The following is a 19,329-nucleotide window of genomic DNA, read 5'->3' on the forward strand; positions in this document are numbered from 1 at the left end:
ACAACTTTGTTTAGAAACAGAACCAAGCAATGAAGCTTTTATTTTAAGGACTTGGCCAGAGTTTTACCGCATTTAACACCCACTCAAACAATTCAGAATTGTGGGGTTTTTCCTTTTAAGAGAGAATGGGGAAGAGAGATTTTTTCAGATATAATGAAATACTATTCTATCTGGAATGGAAAGAAGGAAGATTCAAAACTGTGTCAGTTCATAGTCCTCCTTTGAGTCTGGGTGACCTTCTGCGTGCTAATCTTTCCAAACCTCGGTTTCCTCATGTGTAAAAGGGAGAAGATAACCCCTGGCTCATGGAGAATAACAATATATGAACTTTTTACCGGAATATACGTCTGCCAACATACACATTCTTATAAACCAAATGAGACAATGTCCTGACATCAGACAGTTACTCAGTAAATGGCAGTTAGTGTTATCATGAAAAGTCCCCAGGTTAGAATATTCCTACTAGACTTAGAGCCAGGTTGCCAACTGAGACAACCTTGAGTCGCCACCAAAGGGAAGCTGAGGTGTCACTTCACTCATCAACATTACACTGAGGTAACTCTAGCTGGCTGCACCACAACATGTGGCAACTGGGATCGAAAGCACGCCCCCTGCAGTGAAAGTGGGGATTCTTAGCCAGTGGACCACCAGCCAAGCTCTTAGCAAATCTAACTCTGTTTAAAGGGAACCGAATCCTTCATTAGCATGTACACTCTAACTTAAACACTGACATTAGTGAATAGCATTCACTGCTAAAATTAATACATTACAGAGTGTTTTGCCAAAAGCTTCAGAAGTAGGTTAAGAGATAGCTTTGTGAGGAAGGTTACATTATTTTAACAGATTCCATGACTTAATCAATATATGGAATTAATATTGGAGAACTCTGATTGTGACAGGCTTCTGGAGTAGGAGCAGTAATTTTCCAAGTAGTCTAAAGATACTCCAAGAGGGACATAAGCTAATCTAAAAATCAAAGCCCCTGCGATGATTCTCATTGACAAATCACACCCAATTCCATGAATGTTTGTTTCTGTGCAGTGAGCATATTCACCAATAACCTCCTAACACTTAACATTCCCTAAGGTTCAACTACCAAACACGTGGCAAAACTGCAAACTCCTACTGTGTGTGTCATCATAAAGAGGATGATTTTTTTATGGCAACGTAGAAGATATTACTACAGTAATTAGAATATAAAAATAGCATGAAAAGATATTCAGAGTACCTGCCCCTCTCTTTCAACCCTCCACCTCTAAGTACCACTGTAAAGGCAGGAAAAAACAAAGATTGTCAGACTTGATCCTACAAATGCTAGTAACCTTTCTGGTGATTAAACAGATTCACATTTCACTCTTTAAGTAGTGTTTCAAACTTAAGAGTCAGTGAAGTAGCTTCTTTATGTATGACTTCTATAAGATCATGGTTACAAAGTATTATTAGGGAGCCCTTGGAAATAACACAATAACAGTTATCTAAATTTATGCTTAAAAAGACCATTATTTTAAAAGCGAAACATCTTAGAAAGCAATTGGTTTAGAATTTCATTTTCAAAATTGTACATTAAGCTTTAAAAACTGCATTAACTGGACTAATAATCATTTTCTCAATGTCAAACATAATGAAATGATCCTCCGAAGTATTCTAGCTACCTAACAAGCAGCACTGATTTAGAAAATTTTATTTGGTATAAAAAAAATTCAAAGAAAATGTAAGAAAAACACAAGCAGCACTTTTAAATTGTGCACGTTTAAGGTATCAGCATTGTAATTTTTAAAAGAGCCAGCATTTACATAAAGCAGCTTTTAGATAAAAACATCAAAATTGATATATTTAAGGAAAATATTTGAGTAAAATCAATGCTTCAGTTATGGTCTACAGCCAATATCTGGTCTTTAAAAATGAGAGTTTTATGACAACTGTGTACTGCTGTTGGCTTCAAAATAGGAGAAATTGAATGTTTTAAGAGAGGCCATTTCCTGCAGTGCTGTCCCCATAGCATCCATCTTTTTGAGGAACGACCCCTCCCTTATCTCTTGGGGTTCTGTCTAGTTATTAATCACACTGTGCTTTCTATACCCAACTGCAAAAGTGGACATGTCACTCAGGCCTGACCAATCATGTTACCCCATAGCCCTGTCCCCACAAGTAGTCTGTGATGGGCACAAAGCCAATCAAAGTCTGAGCATGAGATCTGATTTATTACTGGAGTCCAGAAAATAAAGATGACAAGCGTTAAGGGCTCTGTTTGACTTGGGGAGTTGAGTGAGAGCCACCTTTCCCACCCAGAGCCGAGCTCAGAAAGAAGCCAACCTGGAGGAGAGTCAGGTAATGGCCCTTGAGAACGTGAGTTAAACTCTTACTGTCCAGTGCCTGGGTTTTCATGCACATAAGCCAAGACATTTCTTCTTAGCCGAAATTAATCTCAGTAGTGTTTCTGTCAAGATTCTCAGTACAAACTCCTTACTAATACAGAAACTGACGTAAATTCGAATTTCTTTTTCCCTTTTCTGTGGAAATCTAAGCTACATACCACAAGATATCTGTTGCAAACTGATAACCATAGCCAAAGAGTAATGTGAGGACTACTTCATTACAGTGGGTTTTTTTTTTAATCGGAATATAGTTATTTTACAATGTGTGTTAGTTTTTGCTGTTTCCACAGCAAAGTGAATCAGCAAGATGTATACATATATAGCCCCTCTTTTTTGGATTTCCTTCCCATTTAGGTCACCAAAGTGCACTGAATAGAGTTCCCTGTGCTATACAGGAGGTTCTCCTTAGTTGTCTATAGTGTATTTGCGTCAATCTCAGTCTCCCAATCCATCCCACCACCTCCCTTCCCTCCATGATATCCATAAATTTGTTCTCTATGTCTGCGCCTCTTTCTGCTTTGCAAATAAGATCTATACCATTTTTCTAGATTCCACATACATGCATTAATATACAATATCTGTTTTTCTCTTTCTCATTTACTTCACTCTGTATGATAGTCTCTAGGCCCATCCATGTCTCTGCAAAGGGCATAATTTCTTTCCCTTTTATGGCTAAGCAATATTCCACTGCATATATGCACCACATCTTCTTTATCCATTCCTCTGCTGATGGACATTTAGGTTGCTTCCATGTCCTGGCTAATGTAAACAGTGCTGCAATGAACACTGGGGTGCATGTATCTTTTTTCTCTGGGTATATGCCCAGGAGTGGGGTTGCTGGATCATATGGCAGTTCTATTTTTAGTTTTTTAAGGAGCCTCCATACTGTTCCCCATAGTGGCTAGATCAATTTACATTCTCACCAAAGTGTAAGAGGATTCCCTTTTCTCCATACTCTCTCAGTATTACAGTGGATTTTTTAGAAGTTATTTTCTTTGTTTTTTCCTCTAAGACAGTTTAACATAGTTCTATTTAAGTTCAGAAATAGAGCATTTATTAATAAATGCTTATTTTTCCTCCCTTTTAGAGTATTTTTATTTCATAAAACTACTTGTTAAATGTCATCATGTATAGTAAAATCCCATTTTTCACAGTCACACGTAATTCCCAATCAGAACGAAATACAGAGTAACCTCTCACAAACTTCCCTGAAGCAAGGAAAATAATTATGTGTTTAAAATTCTCTGCAAAAAAAAAAAAAATAGAGCAAAGGGCCTAAGATGCCAGAAAATTTTAATTAAATAGATCAGTTACTGTTCATATTTCATACCCAAGACAAGAAGAGAAGACTCTAAAAAGAATGGATCCTAATTATTAACTCTGAAGAAAAATCTTTCCATTTCCCATTCCATAATATTAAAAACCTAAAGCCCAAATAAATTATAACAGAAAAGTTTAACTCTCTATAATTCTTACTGAGTCTCTCAAACGATATGTCCAGTATGTGTGTGTGTTAGTCGTTCAGTTGCCTCCAACTCTTTGCGACCCCATAGACTGTAGCCCACCAGGCTCCTCTGTTCATGGAATTCTCCAGGCAAGAATACTGGAGTGCATAGCCATTTCCTTCTCCAGGGGATCTTCCCGGCACAGGGATCAAACCCGGGTCTCCCATACTTCAGGCAGATTCTTTACCATGTTAATAAAACAATGCACAATTTATGAGCATAGTCTCTCCTTTCTCTGTTATTTAGAGATGTCACAAGTCAAATTATGGTCCTCGAAATGTAGTCGGTGCTCCCCTGGCCATGCCAGGATGTCTGAAACTGGGAGTGGGCATCTTGCACTTCGGTGAGAATATAAATTGATATAGCCACTATGGGGAACAGTATGGAGGTTCCTTTAAAAACTACACACAACACACACAAAAACTACTGATATGGACTATACTGTAGACCTTTCTGTATTGAACACTGTTGTCCTGTGTTTTGCTCCTCTTCTGCTTCTTACCTGATACTGAGACCATCTCAATTCCACTCAACCAAACCATATCCATCTTTCAAAGCCAGGCTGAGTTCAAAATTCTTCCTAACTCCCTCCCCAACCATCCAAGTCAGAAAATAAGAGCTGGTGGTAAGGACTCTAATAAGACATTAAAAAAGAATGAAACCATCCTTCCACCTCATATATATACGTTTAACTTTTATAATTCACTATGCACACCCAGGTAAGGATTTTTCTGAATTAAAAGATAGGTATTTTTTTGTAAAACATACCTCTTTAATTCAAGCAAACTACCTCATCTGTTATTCAACCAAAATAAAGGAACTGACTCTAGCATGGCTGGAAAAGTGGCATGTAAGACTCCTCCTGAAAATGGGTATAATACACACACAAGGTATAAAATACACTGTAACATAAACTACAAACTGTAATATAAAATGCATTGTAAACAGAATATAAATGCAATGTCTTTTAAGGGTAATTTACATTTGAGGACTTTGCAAAAGATAACTTTATATTTGATTTCCCTCTTTTTGTCATGACTTAAACACTCTTTCTAAGATGCAACTCCACACTTTTTAGAACAGCATTCTGGATAGCCAATTAATGACCCCAGTTTCCACCAAAATTCATACTAAAACTTACCTAAAGAGTTTTAAATATTGGGAGAAAAGTAGAAAAGGTAAAATCCTTACTACAGGTACTGCTTACCAATGAATCAGGACGCTGCCAATAACTTGTGAGGTTCCTAAAGACAGAGACCATTTTTGACTCATTTTTACATTTTATGTTTTTCTATCATTAGTGCTAGCTCACAAGGTAGGTTCACCACTAAATGCTTGAGGAGCATTGAATGTGTGCCAGTAATAGAACTCTTCCTTTTTCTCTTTATAAAGAATAAGCACTTTAGGAGAAAGCATTCTGAATAATACTTGTTCAAGGAGAAGAAGAGCAATCAACTTGCCTCCTTTCGTACAACCTAGTCTCTCACAACACCACCCTCTGAGCTACTGAAAATCTTACCCTTGGGAACAGTTTTAGATTAAGGGCATTCATTCTCTCTACCGAAATGTAGTATTGCCAGAAGATTATATCTAAAAATTTTAGAAGAGAAACAAAAATAATTAACTAATTAAAGGAGACATAGCTCTAGTCTTTAATACCCAAACAGCTGTCCTCTGTCAAATCACAACCAACCAGAAACTGACTTGGCAATTGGTAGAGTTTGAAACTGGCAAAGTTTTAAATTGGCAGGTAACACTGAAGTGCGTCATAAAAATGAAATTCTCTTATAATGCACTCCCCAAACACTAAGTGCCCACAAAATTTACAGAGCACTTTAGGGTTATATAGTAAAGACATTATATGAAACTATTCACCCAGGAAGATTATGCACTGACTTCATAAGTCAGATACTTGAACGAATGGAGATTTGTTTTACCATATATATCTATATACCATATGTGTATAGATATGTGTGTGTGTGTGTGTGTGTGTATACATACATGATGGAGATTTGTTTTATCATATATATCTACACACCATATATGTATATATATATATGCGTGTGTGTGTGTGTGTGTATACATACATATATTTATAAATTATAGACCAGGAGGAGGAAAAAAAAAATCACTGAAATCTGTCTCTTACAAGAGGTTTTATGAAGAGAATTCCAGGATCTCAGAAGAAAAACACAGAGTTATGTTGCATAAAACACAATTCCCTTGCATAAAAATCAGTTTTAGCACTAAACTGAATAAAGTAAAAACCATGTGAAAAGTGAAAGCCAAATGTTAACGAGTTTGTTCTACCACGGTGGTATAAGCCCAATATGAATTGAAGGTACCAATGAATACAGTTCAGAACCCAAATCTTGTGTTATTAAAACCAACTTGAGACCCACAAAATTGTTACCAAACTTTCAGAAAGCAGCAAAGTTTCTAATTTAAAGTTTATCAAAATTTGATGCTATTTTCCCTAAAATAGGGGCTGCCCAGCCCAGTCTTTTGTTTCTATTATTTTAGAAAAAGAAACAAGAAATTTTTTGTTTTGCAAACTTGAAAGGCTAGCAAGGCTAGCAATGTTTCTCTCACATTTCCCTTCTTTAAATGTTACAACCACCTAAACAAAATTCACAGTATGTCCCAAATTACCCACTAAGCCAAAAAGACTAACAAAGATTCAAAAGTAAAGAGACTAAAGGGGCAGAGTTATTCACTACTGGCATAACATAAACATCCTTACTTAAAAGCATTTAGTAATGTTTCTTCACCGATGAGAAAAGTATTTCTAGGAATGTGCTCATTTTAACAAAATTCTCTTATAAACTGGATGTCTCAAGAGTCAGTGGTAAAGACTTTTACCTACATTTGATTAGCATTAAATAAGATCTGTTTCAAATTAGCTTCTTTTCAAACAAACCAAAACACTGTTCCTCATGATTTTCATTTCCAGATATAGTAACTGACAAGGTAGCTGTAAGGCACTGTGTGCATGATAATGCAGTAGACAAGGATTTCATGTACTTATTGTATCTGTCAATATATAATTTCTAGAATAAAGTCTACATAATTTACAACTGCTGGGATATGTGTCTAAGGTACATGAAGCAGACATACCATAAAACTCTGTACAATAATAGACTAGGAAATGGAAATTTTTTAGAATAAAATTAACTACTTCTATCATTAATCAGAATAGCAGTTGTTTAAAAATATACTTTGAAGTAAAATCAAAGAAACTAATCCTGGTCACAGGACAATACCATGAAACAATTCCACTGGAGGTTCAAAGTTCAACTTCCTTTACTACCAGGAAAATACAAAGTTCAAATTCAAATGAAAAGTTATCTCTTTGCAGAAAAATAAATGACAAGGTCGTAGTTAAGAAACAGGTGTCGATTTGGCCCAAGAATCAGGTGGAGCAGGACAGTCCTGAATGCTAAATACCACATCAATAGTAAAAATTCAGTAAGAAATTTCCTATTTCTCTTACAAAACTCTCAGATTAGGAGCCATATTTTAAAAGAATTACTTTCAAATCTCCATTAAAGATTAGAACAGAAAAAAATATATAAAACCCAAGACAAAGCTAAAGACAGACAGTGCCATAAAACTGTTGTTAAGTCATCTGGGTGATGGTACTGGCTTTGGCTGAGCTCCCTTTAACACCTACCAGATGAAAGGAGAAATCAAGAAAGAAACAGCACTAGGTCAGTCATAGCCTACAGTCCGGCTCATTCTCCCACCATGGACTTTGTCAGAAGACAATATGAGGTCACTCCCTACTAATAATACATCTTACAGAAATGGCTGAATCCACTCTTGCATTGTGCTAGTTTCTAAATGGCATGTTAGAAACACGGTTTAATAAAGTTCAGGTTAACAAATAAGATTAATAGTAAACAATGTAATAAGATTTAATAAAGTTAAATCAAGAGAAGAGACAAGATACATTTTAAAATACCTTATTACATTGAAAAATGCATTTCTCACAAAGTTTAGATTAAAAGGAGGGGGAAAAGATCCCAATGTGAATAGCAAATTTTTAAAAAATTCCCTTACTCTGTATTTTCATATCTCAAGTTTAATCCTAACGGGAAAGGATCTTTGTCTCCTCTGGAGATAATATATATGCTGCTTTAATCACACTCAAAGTTTTACAAATAACCTCTTCAAGTTCTTAGTTTCTATCTAACATTTAAAGTCATGTGCTTAAACTACAAAAAGCTTGCTATTTTATAGTAAATGTTGTTTATGTAAAGCCATTTAAGAAAGCAATTTAATACAATGCCTAACATAAGGCTAGGGCTCCCCAGATGGCTCAGTGGTAAAAAAAATCCATATACCAATGCAGGAGACACAGGAGACTCGGTTAGATCCTGGGTTAGGAAGATCCCCTGGAGGAGGAAATGTCAACCAACTCTTAGTATTCTTGCCTGGAGAATCCCATGGACAGAGGAGCCTGATGGGCTAGAATCCATGGGGTTGCGAAGAGTCGGACGTGACTTAGCAGCTAAACAACAACAAAGGCTATTAAGGAAATTTTAAAAACCCACTCTTTTTTAAAAGAAATCAACAACTTGCTTAGAAAGAAGAATATTAATCTCAGATGACATATAGTGGTATCCTTTAGAAATTAATGAAGTAGAGTGTATCTCTAAAAAATAAATATAGTGTTCGGAACTTTATCATTAGTGATTACAAAATGTGTTATACCCAGTACACCTTATTTTTGCTAAACATTTAAGACAGTACGCAAGAGGGAAAATTTTTATTACTACAAAACTGTCAACTACATTCTGGGGTATGTGATTTTTTTTTTAAAGTTAATTAACATCACTGAATACACTCTAAACTTTTGAATTATTTTCATAAATTTTATATAAAGGCTGAGAAATTAATAACATGTGGACTAGACTAATAGCAATGAAAGACACAATTTCCCAGTCTTCTAAAAGAATCACAATAACTTGAGTTTATAACAACTTCCTCTTCAATCATTTTTTTAACTATTTCAGAAAATAAGTAACACTTTTATATATACCCCTAATTAATCAAAACAAAACACAAAGCAATGATGCAAATGTTTTCAATATTCCCCGATTCATGGATATGAACTAAATGGCACTTAGACCAATAATACTGTATATATAGTATCTTGCATATTACAGAGAGTGCCTGACTGGCTGAATTACTGTCTCCAAAGCCTTTCCTCTACCTTTCACCAATGGCTCTAGAAGTTTGAATCAAGAATTTTTTTTAACTCAAAAAGCTGTAAGATGTTTAAAGTCTGCCAAAGTTTTTTAATTAACAATAAAAAGAAAATCTCACATAAACCCATAAGTTTAAAATGAACGTAATGGAACAGACCATATGAAGAAAATCTTAATTAAGACCGCATGTATACACACACCCACATGTGAGTGTGTGTATACATCCACAATACATACACATATGGATACTGCACCACAAACCATCAGTTTCCATTAAGCCTAAAGAATACTAAAAAGATATTCCCAAAGTGAGCTGCTGGGAAAAAAGTGAGGGAGACATGTTAAATTTTTCTCCAGAATTTTCCAGCATTTTGCAGTGTAGGGATGGACTGATTTTTTCCATCCCAAGTCATTATTAAGCAGACCATTATAATTTGATTCACTGTATATTCAGTAGAACACACTCAGAAAAAAAACAGTTTAATTTCTAGTAACGTTATAGTCATAATTCTCTCCCCTTCAAATATCTGAGGAAACAAAACCACATTCCACCAATGCTGAAATGACCAGCGATGTTATCGACAACAAATACAATGAGGGCTATTACTTCCTATCAGATTTCACTGTACGCTGTACGCAGTCTGATCAATGCTTAGAAACTGGCCAAGTATGCCATAAACGTAACGAGCTTTGCAGCAGATTTTAGTAGCATAAAAGATACCAGGGCAACGGGGGCCTTTGCAACCCACCCCTTCAACAAAATTCCGTAAAATCAAAGATTTACAAAAGATTTTACTCCGGGAGGCACCTAGACCTTCCTTCGAAACCCAGACTACTCAACAGCTCCCTGAAAAAATACACCATTCTGCCACAATCGCATATTGTACACCATCGGTACACAGACACCTGAACCACCTGAGCTGACGAGTTAGGCTGTCAGCTCCGAGGTGTTGCTAGTGTACAAGAAACACTGAAGCAGCTAAGCTCTCAGGTACACTAGGTGGTAACCTTGGCACCAAGTGCCTTAGTAATAAAGATCTTTTCCTCTATAAGAAAATGCATTAAGACTGTTCCAAAGAATATGCTACAATCCGGAGAACCTCGTCCACAAAGGAGAACAGAAAAACGCTGGGTTTTCCTCTAGTCAAAAACTGCGGCGGGAGATGGAGCTACGAACTAAGGAAACCCAGCTTCTGGTGGCAGTTCTGTGACAGCTAGCAGAGCAGCCCGCCCAAGCCAGAGCTCAGTTTTCCTACCCGAAAAATGGGAATCAGCACCGCCACCCCTCCCCATTGACAGGGAGTCCGGCACACCCTAGAGGTTCAGGATTACCCTGGATGATAAGCGGTGGGGTGGGGCTGCCGCTCCTCAGACGCCCACCCCGGACTCCCCCCACTCCGCGACAGAAAGACAGGGCCGGCGTACCTGGCTTCACAGTCTTGAGACGGATGGGCTCGCGGAAGTGGCGGATGACAGCCAGGGTGTCCCGGTTGGTGAGCCCGCTGACAGGCGTCCCGTTCACCTCCAGCAGCACATCCCCGGGGCTGGGCGCCTTGCCCGAGACGACGCAGCAGGTGCCCCCGCCGGGGTCCTCGCGGAGCCGCCCCAGGTAGGGGAACTCGCCGCGCTCCGCACCTCCCCGGATCTCGGCGCCCAAGTCGCCCGGGGCCCCGGCCCAGGACACCGCGCACTCCTGCACCTTGCTGAGCCAGTGCTTCTTCTTCTTCAACGTCTTCGACATCACGAACCCCGCTGCACCATGGGGGAGACCCCGCGCGGGCGGCGGGGGCGCCGCTCTGGCCCCCTCTCAGCCTGGGGGCCCCGGGCGGCCCGCGCAGCCCGGCGAGGGGGGCCTCGCCGCTCCGGCGTCCCCCTCGCCGACCACAGCCCGCTGGGGGCCGGGCCGCTCCGAACCCCGAGACGCCCCTCGGACACCTCTCCCGGCGGCGATCTCCGGGTCTGACCGGGTTCCGCGAGGGCCACCCGGGTTAGGCTGAAGAAAGGAAAAGGGGATTGTCCCCGGGCGGCTCCAGAGGGGTTTCGGGCGGGGTCACAGCCGACGGCTGGCCCCCAGGCTCCGCGCGGGAGCGGCGGGAAAGGCAGAAGCAGGGGGGCGGGGAGGTGAAGCTGGAGAGCCGGAACCGGGAAAAATCCGTCGGGGGCGCGCAGAAGCGCGCGTAGACCCGTCGCAGGATCGATCGTGGCCGCTGCGGAGCTGGATCGCGGAGACCAACGCCTGCCCAAGCTGCCAGGAAACTGCCGCTTTCAAACCCGCCGCAACCTCCTCCTCCTCCCTCTTCCCTTCCCCCCGCCCTCGCCCATCCCTCATCCAGAGCCCCGCCCCCTCCCGCCGCGCGGCGCCCGGCGCGCTGCCGTCACGGGCCAGGCGCTTGGGAAAGAGCCCAAGCACTCGACACTCTAGCTGGAGATTGGCCCTCGGAGGAAAGGGGGCGGATCCCCGACGAGAACGCTAACGACCGATTGGCTTATGGAAGTGAAGGAGGCGGGCACTAGGATGACTGAAGTTTAAAGAGGGTGGAAGAAAGTTTGAAGAGTCAGGGAGAGCGAGAAGGAGGGGCAAGGGGAGTGGGACCGGCTCCAGAACGCAGGGCCGAGAGAGGCCCTCGGTGCGGCGGCCGGAGCAAGGAGAAAACTCGGATAGAAGAGCTGCCGAACTCCCCGAGGTGGAGGCATGGCTAGCGGGCTGGGTGGAGTAGGGGCGGAGCCTGGGCGCCTGTCTTCTCGGGGCACTGAGACTAGCTGGGGTACTTTGGAGGGCAGGCGTCGTGCTAAGTCCGTGGACAGAGGTGGCAGAGCCTCGGGGTAGACAGTTACAGCCTACCACTTAAAGTGAGTCAGCGTTTCTTCTTGTTCGTTCATTTCTTCAGAGTCAACGTTTCTCGTTCATTTCTTCAGCAAAAGTTATTATCCTTTGAGGCAGAGACTCCGGAGTCTGGTTGATGGAACGTAAAACAGAGTCCTGCATACCGCTGTGTGACCTCAAATTGGACAACCTCTCTAAGCCACAGCATCTTCGGCTGATAAGTGGAGATAATTATATCCTCCCAAGTTGTTGTACATGAGTTTGAGCAAGCTCCAGGAGTTGGTGATGGACAGGGAAGCCTGGCGTGCTGCAGTCCATGGGGTCGCAAAGTGTGGGACACGACTGAGCGACTGAACGGAAGTTGTTGTAAAGATTACATGAGGTACCTATAAAATAGTATAGTGCCTGGCAGGGAGTAGGTACTTCTTACCATTTAATTGCTGATGAAGAGGAGGACGACTTTATGTCAGACACTGTGCTAGAATACTGGGGTTCAAGAGTGAGGAAAACGGAAGTGCAGTTCTCAAGGAGATCACAGTCTAGTAGGAGAGACTGACAAGACTGCTGCGGGGGAGCGGGGGGAGGCGGAGGGGATGGGGGCAGGGCGGGGGTGGGGGAGGAAGATGGGCTATAATTGGATTAGGAACCAGCTAGCAAACCTGGGCTGGCATCCTGGCATGCTACTTACTTGCTATCTGACCTTGACCAAATCTCAATTTCAAGTTCACTCACCTGTAAAGGAGGTGGAGAGAGAACTTACAGTGAATAAAGGACATGTTAGGCCCATCCAGCACTAATTTTTCACAACCTCTTCTTAAGCTTTCTCTTCTCCCTGATTTGGCTCACACTCTCCCCTGTCTTTTTATTTAAAACAATCCTGTCCATCCTCAGCCCAAATGCCATCTCTTCCAGGTCACCTTGTCCTCAGGTGGAAAGTGTTTCCTCTGAGCTAGGATACTCTCATTTTTGCAGTAAGACATTTATATAGTCTCCTGTCTTCCTTTAATGGTTGGGGAAAACCCTTATTTAAACTATGAATAACTCCACAATCTCACCACGTCTCAGATAAACTGGCCCAAGCTTCAACAGCTGCAGTAATTTTGTTCACACCATTATATCAGTCAGGGCCTCCGCAGGAAACAAATGGTACTTTACAAAGATATGGGCAAGGTGTGGGAAACCACAAGGGAAAATGGAACCCTGAGGCTACAAGCTGCTCCATCTGTAAAAAGCAAGGGGAAAGGAACAGAACCAAAACTCATCACAGAAAGGGCAGCCTGACAGGAGCCTATGACCTTCAAACAGAGAGGCAGTCAGCCTAAGTAATCACCCAAGGACAAAGCCAGAGGATTTCTCTCTCTCTCACCTCTCTCCTCCATCCTCCTGCTTGTGCATCCCAATAGACAGATCCAACCAGGAGCCAGAGAGCAGGAGAGCCTTTTGAAAGTCCCTATCAGTCAATCAGACAGAGAAGAGGAAGCAGCACATCCAGAGAGAAAAAGGGAAAATAACCCGCAGAGAGATCATGTGGATTGGTCAGATTTACACAGATCTGAGACATAGCTGGAGTATTTTTGTCTGAACTACTACCTACACTAACAGATTCCTGGATGAAGTCTTAATAATCTCCACTTGATTTATTTTTGCAGCAATTCTGGGAAGACATCTTTTCTTGCCCAGATTGTATCTATCAGGATATCTTTAGCCACAACGAATGGAGTATCTAACAGTGACTTAAAGCGTGGAGTTATTTATTACATCTTTAACATGATGTTCAAATGAAAGTAGTCTTGGGCTTAGTTCAGCAGTACAATCACATCATTGAGGACCCAAGCTCTTTTTGTGCCTGCCCTCTAAAATCATATTCATGTTGGGTTTTATCTCTGGGCTTTTCACCTCTAGATTGCAATGTGGCTGCCATAGCTCCAGACATCACATCCTCAGAGGTCAAGCAGGAAGGGAAGGTTGTACAAGCAGGAACGGAAGGAAAGGCCCTGCTGCTACCATTTTTCTGAAGGAGAAAAATCTTTCCCAGACTGCCCTCACACCTGCCATAGAATCTCCCTTATTAGCCTGAAAATGGTCACATGCCCACTGCAGACCAGTCACTGATAAGAAAATGGAATTGCCATGGTTCAGTGACTTCATGAGTCACTCTGAGCAAAATTGGGGTTCTGCTTCTTGAGGAGAAAGGGAGAATGATTGTTCAGTACATGCCCAACAGTATCTGCCACATGCCTCAACCACAGATAAGTTATATTGACCCTTAACAGAAAACTGTAGTAATTAGGAACTTGAGTTCTGGAGTCAGACTGGAAATCGCAGCTTTTCTACTTATTAGGTCTGAGATCTTGAGTAAACTTTTGTCTAACTTTGGTTTCCTCATCCACAAAATAGGTATAATAACAATACTCACCTACCTGAGTTGTCAGAACTGAATGAAGCTATTTGAGTCAAGCAAGCACTTAACATATGGTCTTATAAACAAACACTCAAGTTATTTTAATTTGGCTAAATAATAATATCTATGACAAGGCCAAAAGCATTGCTAAATCACATTTATAACTCTCTATTTGATTCACCCCTCTTAAAAAGTTTAGGTTCAGTTTTAAAATAGTCTAGAAATAAACTGCAAACCCCAGTGAATTAATTCTGGTAGGACACTAGTCTGGAAGTTACTGCATAATTAAAGAAGTCACATTGCAAATGTCTCTCTCTAAAATGGCACCTAACCAAATAATCAGATCATATCCATATTGATCATTATTTCCCAAACCTAATGGTTGGCTTAATAGCTGTGATTTCCATTGGGGAATATTAGAAGCGAAACAATATGGAATCTGGCTTAACAAAAACAAATGATATAGTTGAATATGATTATCTCCAAGGTTTCTTGGGGCTACCTCTATCCATCTAATCTATGGAAACAAACATAGATGTGTGTCAATATGCAGAACTCATGTATTGGGCCCCACAATGGCTGCAGTGGCTCCAAATAACAACATCCAATGACAGGAAGGAAGTGTGTCTCCTTTCCTGATCAAGGAAACTTTTCCCCAAAGGCCCCAGCAACGGTTTTCCTCTGTCTCATTGGTTGGACTTGCCCAGATGCCCTTTCCTGAATCAAAGAGGCGAAGGGTAGTGAAATACTTTTATCCAGTTTCCCCTTCTAGTGCTCAGAGAGGAATCCAGTGTTTTGTAAACTGCATGGCTGCATAATATCTGAACATAGTTAGGCAGGGAAGGGGTCTCTTAGCAAATCTGAAGAGGAGAGATTGCTTGATTTGCTCCTCATACATATTACATATGGGTTTCCCTAGTGGCTCAGACGGTAAAGAATCTGCCCGACAATGCAGGAGACCTGGGTACCATCCCTGGGTCAGGAAGATCCACTGGAGAAAGGAATGGCTACCCACTCCAGTGTTCTTGCCTGGAGAATTCTATGGACAGAGGAGCCTGGAGGGCTACAGTTCATGGGGTCGCAAAGAGTCAGATAAGACTGAGCACACACACATAGTATACTACACACACTCACATACATGTTTTCTGACAAGGTGGAAAGTTTATTCTGTTGTATAATACTGAGTGTTCCTAATGAAAGTTAAGTATTCGCTGACTAATACTTTCACTAAAGCGGAAAACTTCAGAAGGGCAAGTGTAAATTCCCAAATTCTCTCAAGTGACCCAGGCTTGCTTACTCCATTGTACAGAGATGCATCATATTGAGGTTTGTGTGCCAACAACTCTAGGGGCATCTCTCCCCTGAATAGTTCCCCTGGAGAGTGCATGGCTCTATGCCAAAGCAAAGCAAGTGTAGGGAGAACTTTTTTATTTATTTTTACATTCTCACTATTCCTTTCATGGAAACCTGAATTTCTAGTAACAGTAAATCAAATCATCATATTCATGATGAAGTCATTCTCAAGTATTAAAGTGGCAGAGCATGGGGGAGAAATGGAGTGGAAAAATAAAAACAAATATTTGCCTTCTATGCAGAATACAGGAACATTTATCCTGCTTTTATTTCCACAGATGATAATGAAATCATCTTGGATTTTAAAAATTCTGATCCACAAAATCTTTCACTGCCTTAGAAAATGTTCATGCTTACCTGTATTGTGGAAATGATATATGTAATTCAGCCTAACATTAATAACCTAACTGAACTCAGGATTAATATTCTATTTTATCTTTACATTTTATTAGCATTTTTATTTGCCTAGGCCTGTGGGCTCATTTGTATGCTAATGCTAAAATATGCTCACTTATAAAAGCAATTACATGGAAAATTTTATTTCAGTTAGACAAACTAATTTATTGTCAAAATCTGTATCACTGTTTATACATAAATGTGCATTTTTGCCCGTAGGTGCACTTGCCTGCAAATGACCAAACGCATCAAGCCCAAATTCACAGAACAGTAGGAACATTCAGAACCAAGTGCAGTGCCAACATGCTTTCAAAGAGGTTAGTTAAGCAGTCAGATGTCAGGTTTTCCAGACGAAGTAGGACAGAGAACACTGAATAAAAGCGAAAATACCAAAATACCCATCTTTTATCTTTTAGCTTAACTATAACCTCCTACTCAAGACCAGCTTTGCTTTCCCACAGCAGGATGTCGTCTCATCCTTCTCCAAAACCAATAGCATGTTGTCTCACTTTTCCAGTAGACCTCAAGGTCCTTGAGAACATGGTCCCTTTTTGATTGAGTGGTGTATCCTCCATCCAGTTGAGCGCTTTGTCTTTAGGGAGCATTCCCTTGTTCAAATAACAGGAAGTACCTGTGATGAGCAGGCATTGTTTTAGGTGCTGTGCTGTGTGCTAAGTCGCTTCAGTTGTGTTCAACTCTTTGCAACCCCATGGACTATAGCCCTCCAGGCTCTTCTGTCCATGGGATTCTCCAGGCAAGAATACTGGACTGGGTTGCCATTTCCTTCTCCGGTTTTAGGTGCTGGTTTACAGCAGTGAACAGACTTACAAGGTCCCTCCTTTCGTTGGGAAGACGACAGTGTAGGGGAGGAAAAAGTTTTCCCCAAGCCACTTGGGATCCCTAGCTGGGTCCAAAGATTAGACTGGCAAAGACAGATTAACAGGGGAAAGTATAGAAATTTATGTAATATAAGTTGTATGTGACATGAGAGCCTTCATAAAGAAATGAAGACCAGAAGAAATGGTAACCCTGAGTGTTTTTATGCTACTGACAAAGAGTGGAAAGACATGGAAAGATATGATAAAGAGGATGAGCTAAGTGTAGTAAACTGAGGGAATTTAGCAAGGCCTGTTTGCTCAGATTTTTCCCCACTATCTGTCCATCTTGGATATGAGGATGTTTCTTTCTTTCCTGCAGGCAAAGGGAGAATTCCTCTCACCTGAGGGCCACAAGTGGCTTCGGGGATGAAGGACTGGAGGACAGAGAGAACTTCCACTTCTGCCAGTTTCTTCAGATTCCTTCAGCTTAAAATATTCAGTGTGCCAAATGGCCATATTTTGGGGTATCATTTCCTGAATCCCATCAACAGCAAACCCAAAACAAGTAAATGATCAAGTGAGTTTCCCGTAGTAGTAGTGATGGTGGTGCTTAGTCAATCAGTTGTGTCTGACTTTTTGCAACTTCATGGACTGTAGCCCGCCAGGCTGCTCCATCCATGGGATTTCCCAAAAATACTGGAGTGGGTTGCCATTCCCTTCTCCAGGGGATCTTCCTGACTTAGGGATCAAACCCGTGTCTCCTGCAGTGGCAGGCAAATTCAGGGATCAAACCGTGTCTCCTTGTTTCCTGCAGTGGCAGCCAGATTCTTTACCACTAGCGCCTCCTGGGGCACCCCTGCCTCTCATTATTAATAGTACTATAACTAAAAGATGAAATATAAGTGATGGGTGATCAGGAAAGGACAGAGGCTATGTTAGACAGAGGTCACAGAGAACGTCTGGCTAAGAAGGCTACAGTTTGCCAAGACCTGAATGACAAGCAAGGGGAAATTAACTGAGGACCTGAGATCCAAGAATTCCAGGCCAATTTCAGACCTTGGGTCTGAAATTGAAGAACAGAGGAGTGCTAAGGTGGCTGGAGCCTGGTTACCCAGGAGAGAGTGGTAGAAAAAGAATTCAGAGAGGAATGCTAGAGGCAAGATCACATACGGCCTTTCAGCCAAGGCAAGGACTTTAAATTTTATTCAGAGCACAATGAGTGTTAAGGAAAGAAGTAGACTGATGGCTCTGATCGCTACAGAAAGAAGGACGGAGGTGACAGTAGAAGCAGGGAAGTCAGAGAGAAACCGGGTATAGATGCCCCATGATAGATGACCGTGGCATGCAGCGTAGAAACAATGAAGATGAAAACGTGTTGAATGCGCTGTGGAAATCAGAAATTATAGTTTTAATTTCCTAGACTGATCACAGTTAAAGAAATATGTTACAATTGTATTTAATAAGCAGCTTTGTGGAATGTAATTGCTTTGTTGAAATGTCCCTTCACAGTAAGATAAGGAGGAAGTTAGAAAACAAAGTGGGAGAAATTCTTAATTAAGTTTAAATTTATACAGGTTCTTTTATTATGTTTATTGAGAAGAGCATCCAGAGAGATGGAATATTAATTTCAAGGTTTTTGTTTCATTTTAGGAAGGTAGCATCCACTCAAAGCATATGATGCTTATGAAACAACATATATTGTTTTTTTTCCATCTATTGGGTGTGTTGTTATAAGAAGTGACATTTGTTTCTTAGCTTAAAAAGGAGCTCACAAACTTGGGTTTCAAAAGAGCTTTCCCATCATACAAAGTCTAGGTTCTTTGACTAGTTAGAACTTCAGGCCCTTGAGTCTTATTTTCTCATTGCAGTCTGAAAGCTAACAAACAGTGCCTTTGGTGGATTCCAATACAACACACTATGTGAAGTTCCCTGTCTTCAACAGAAGGAAAACTCTCATTTACTTGGCTGAGATTAGGTGAAGCGTTTCCAAATGCACACTCCCAAATTTCACAGTAAAAATGATTGGAAACACACCACATGAGCTTAAAATAAACACATTACATTCAAAAACCGGGTACTGTGGCCTTTCTTATACTTAACAAAAATATAAAAATAAAATCTCTATTCCCCTTTATTCAGAAAGGGAGAGTAACCTCATTGGATTTGGGGTGAGGGAGGGAGGGAAAGACTGAGTGTCAGTTCAGCAGCAGGGGCAACATGCTCGATAGTATGGGTTCTGATGAAGTGTTTCTGTGCAGAGAACCTAAAGTTAATCTTGGCACATTTAAATGTGTAATAGCTGTCTGTTAAGAGAGTATATCTGAAAAGTTCTCGTCACAAGAGAAAAAAAATTGTAACTGTGTGGTGATGGGTGTTAATTAGACTTATCGTGGTGCTCATTTTGCAACATATGCATATATATATTAAATTATGCTCTACACTTG

At 40.9% G+C, this 19,329-nt stretch overlaps 1 protein-coding gene and 1 long non-coding RNA gene across 5 annotated transcripts in view; one reads left to right on the top strand and one right to left on the bottom strand.

Moving 5' to 3' along the window:
- The window catches only part of MAGI3 (membrane associated guanylate kinase, WW and PDZ domain containing 3), a 263,749-nt gene extending 252,351 nt beyond the window's left edge, over positions 1-11,398 (bottom strand). For all 4 annotated transcript variants that reach the window (XM_019956781.2, XM_019956780.2, XM_019956783.2 and 1 more), the window contains exon 1: positions 10,519-11,398. In XM_019956781.2, the coding sequence (XP_019812340.2) occupies positions 10,519-10,834 (316 nt within the window). In that variant the 5' untranslated portion in view covers positions 10,835-11,398. The remainder of the gene's footprint in view (positions 1-10,518) is intronic.
- Positions 11,399-11,619: 221 nt separating this feature from the next.
- On the top strand, positions 11,620-18,955 carry LOC109555911 (uncharacterized). Its single transcript, XR_011564065.1, has 3 exons — positions 11,620-11,777; positions 11,982-12,299; positions 17,265-18,955. It is a non-coding gene; the product is annotated as an uncharacterized lncRNA (long non-coding RNA).
- Positions 18,956-19,329: the final 374 nt, after the last annotated feature.

This window comes from Bos indicus, chromosome 3 (assembly GCF_029378745.1).
Source record: "Bos indicus isolate NIAB-ARS_2022 breed Sahiwal x Tharparkar chromosome 3, NIAB-ARS_B.indTharparkar_mat_pri_1.0, whole genome shotgun sequence".
Taxonomy (NCBI): domain Eukaryota; kingdom Metazoa; phylum Chordata; class Mammalia; order Artiodactyla; family Bovidae; genus Bos; species Bos indicus.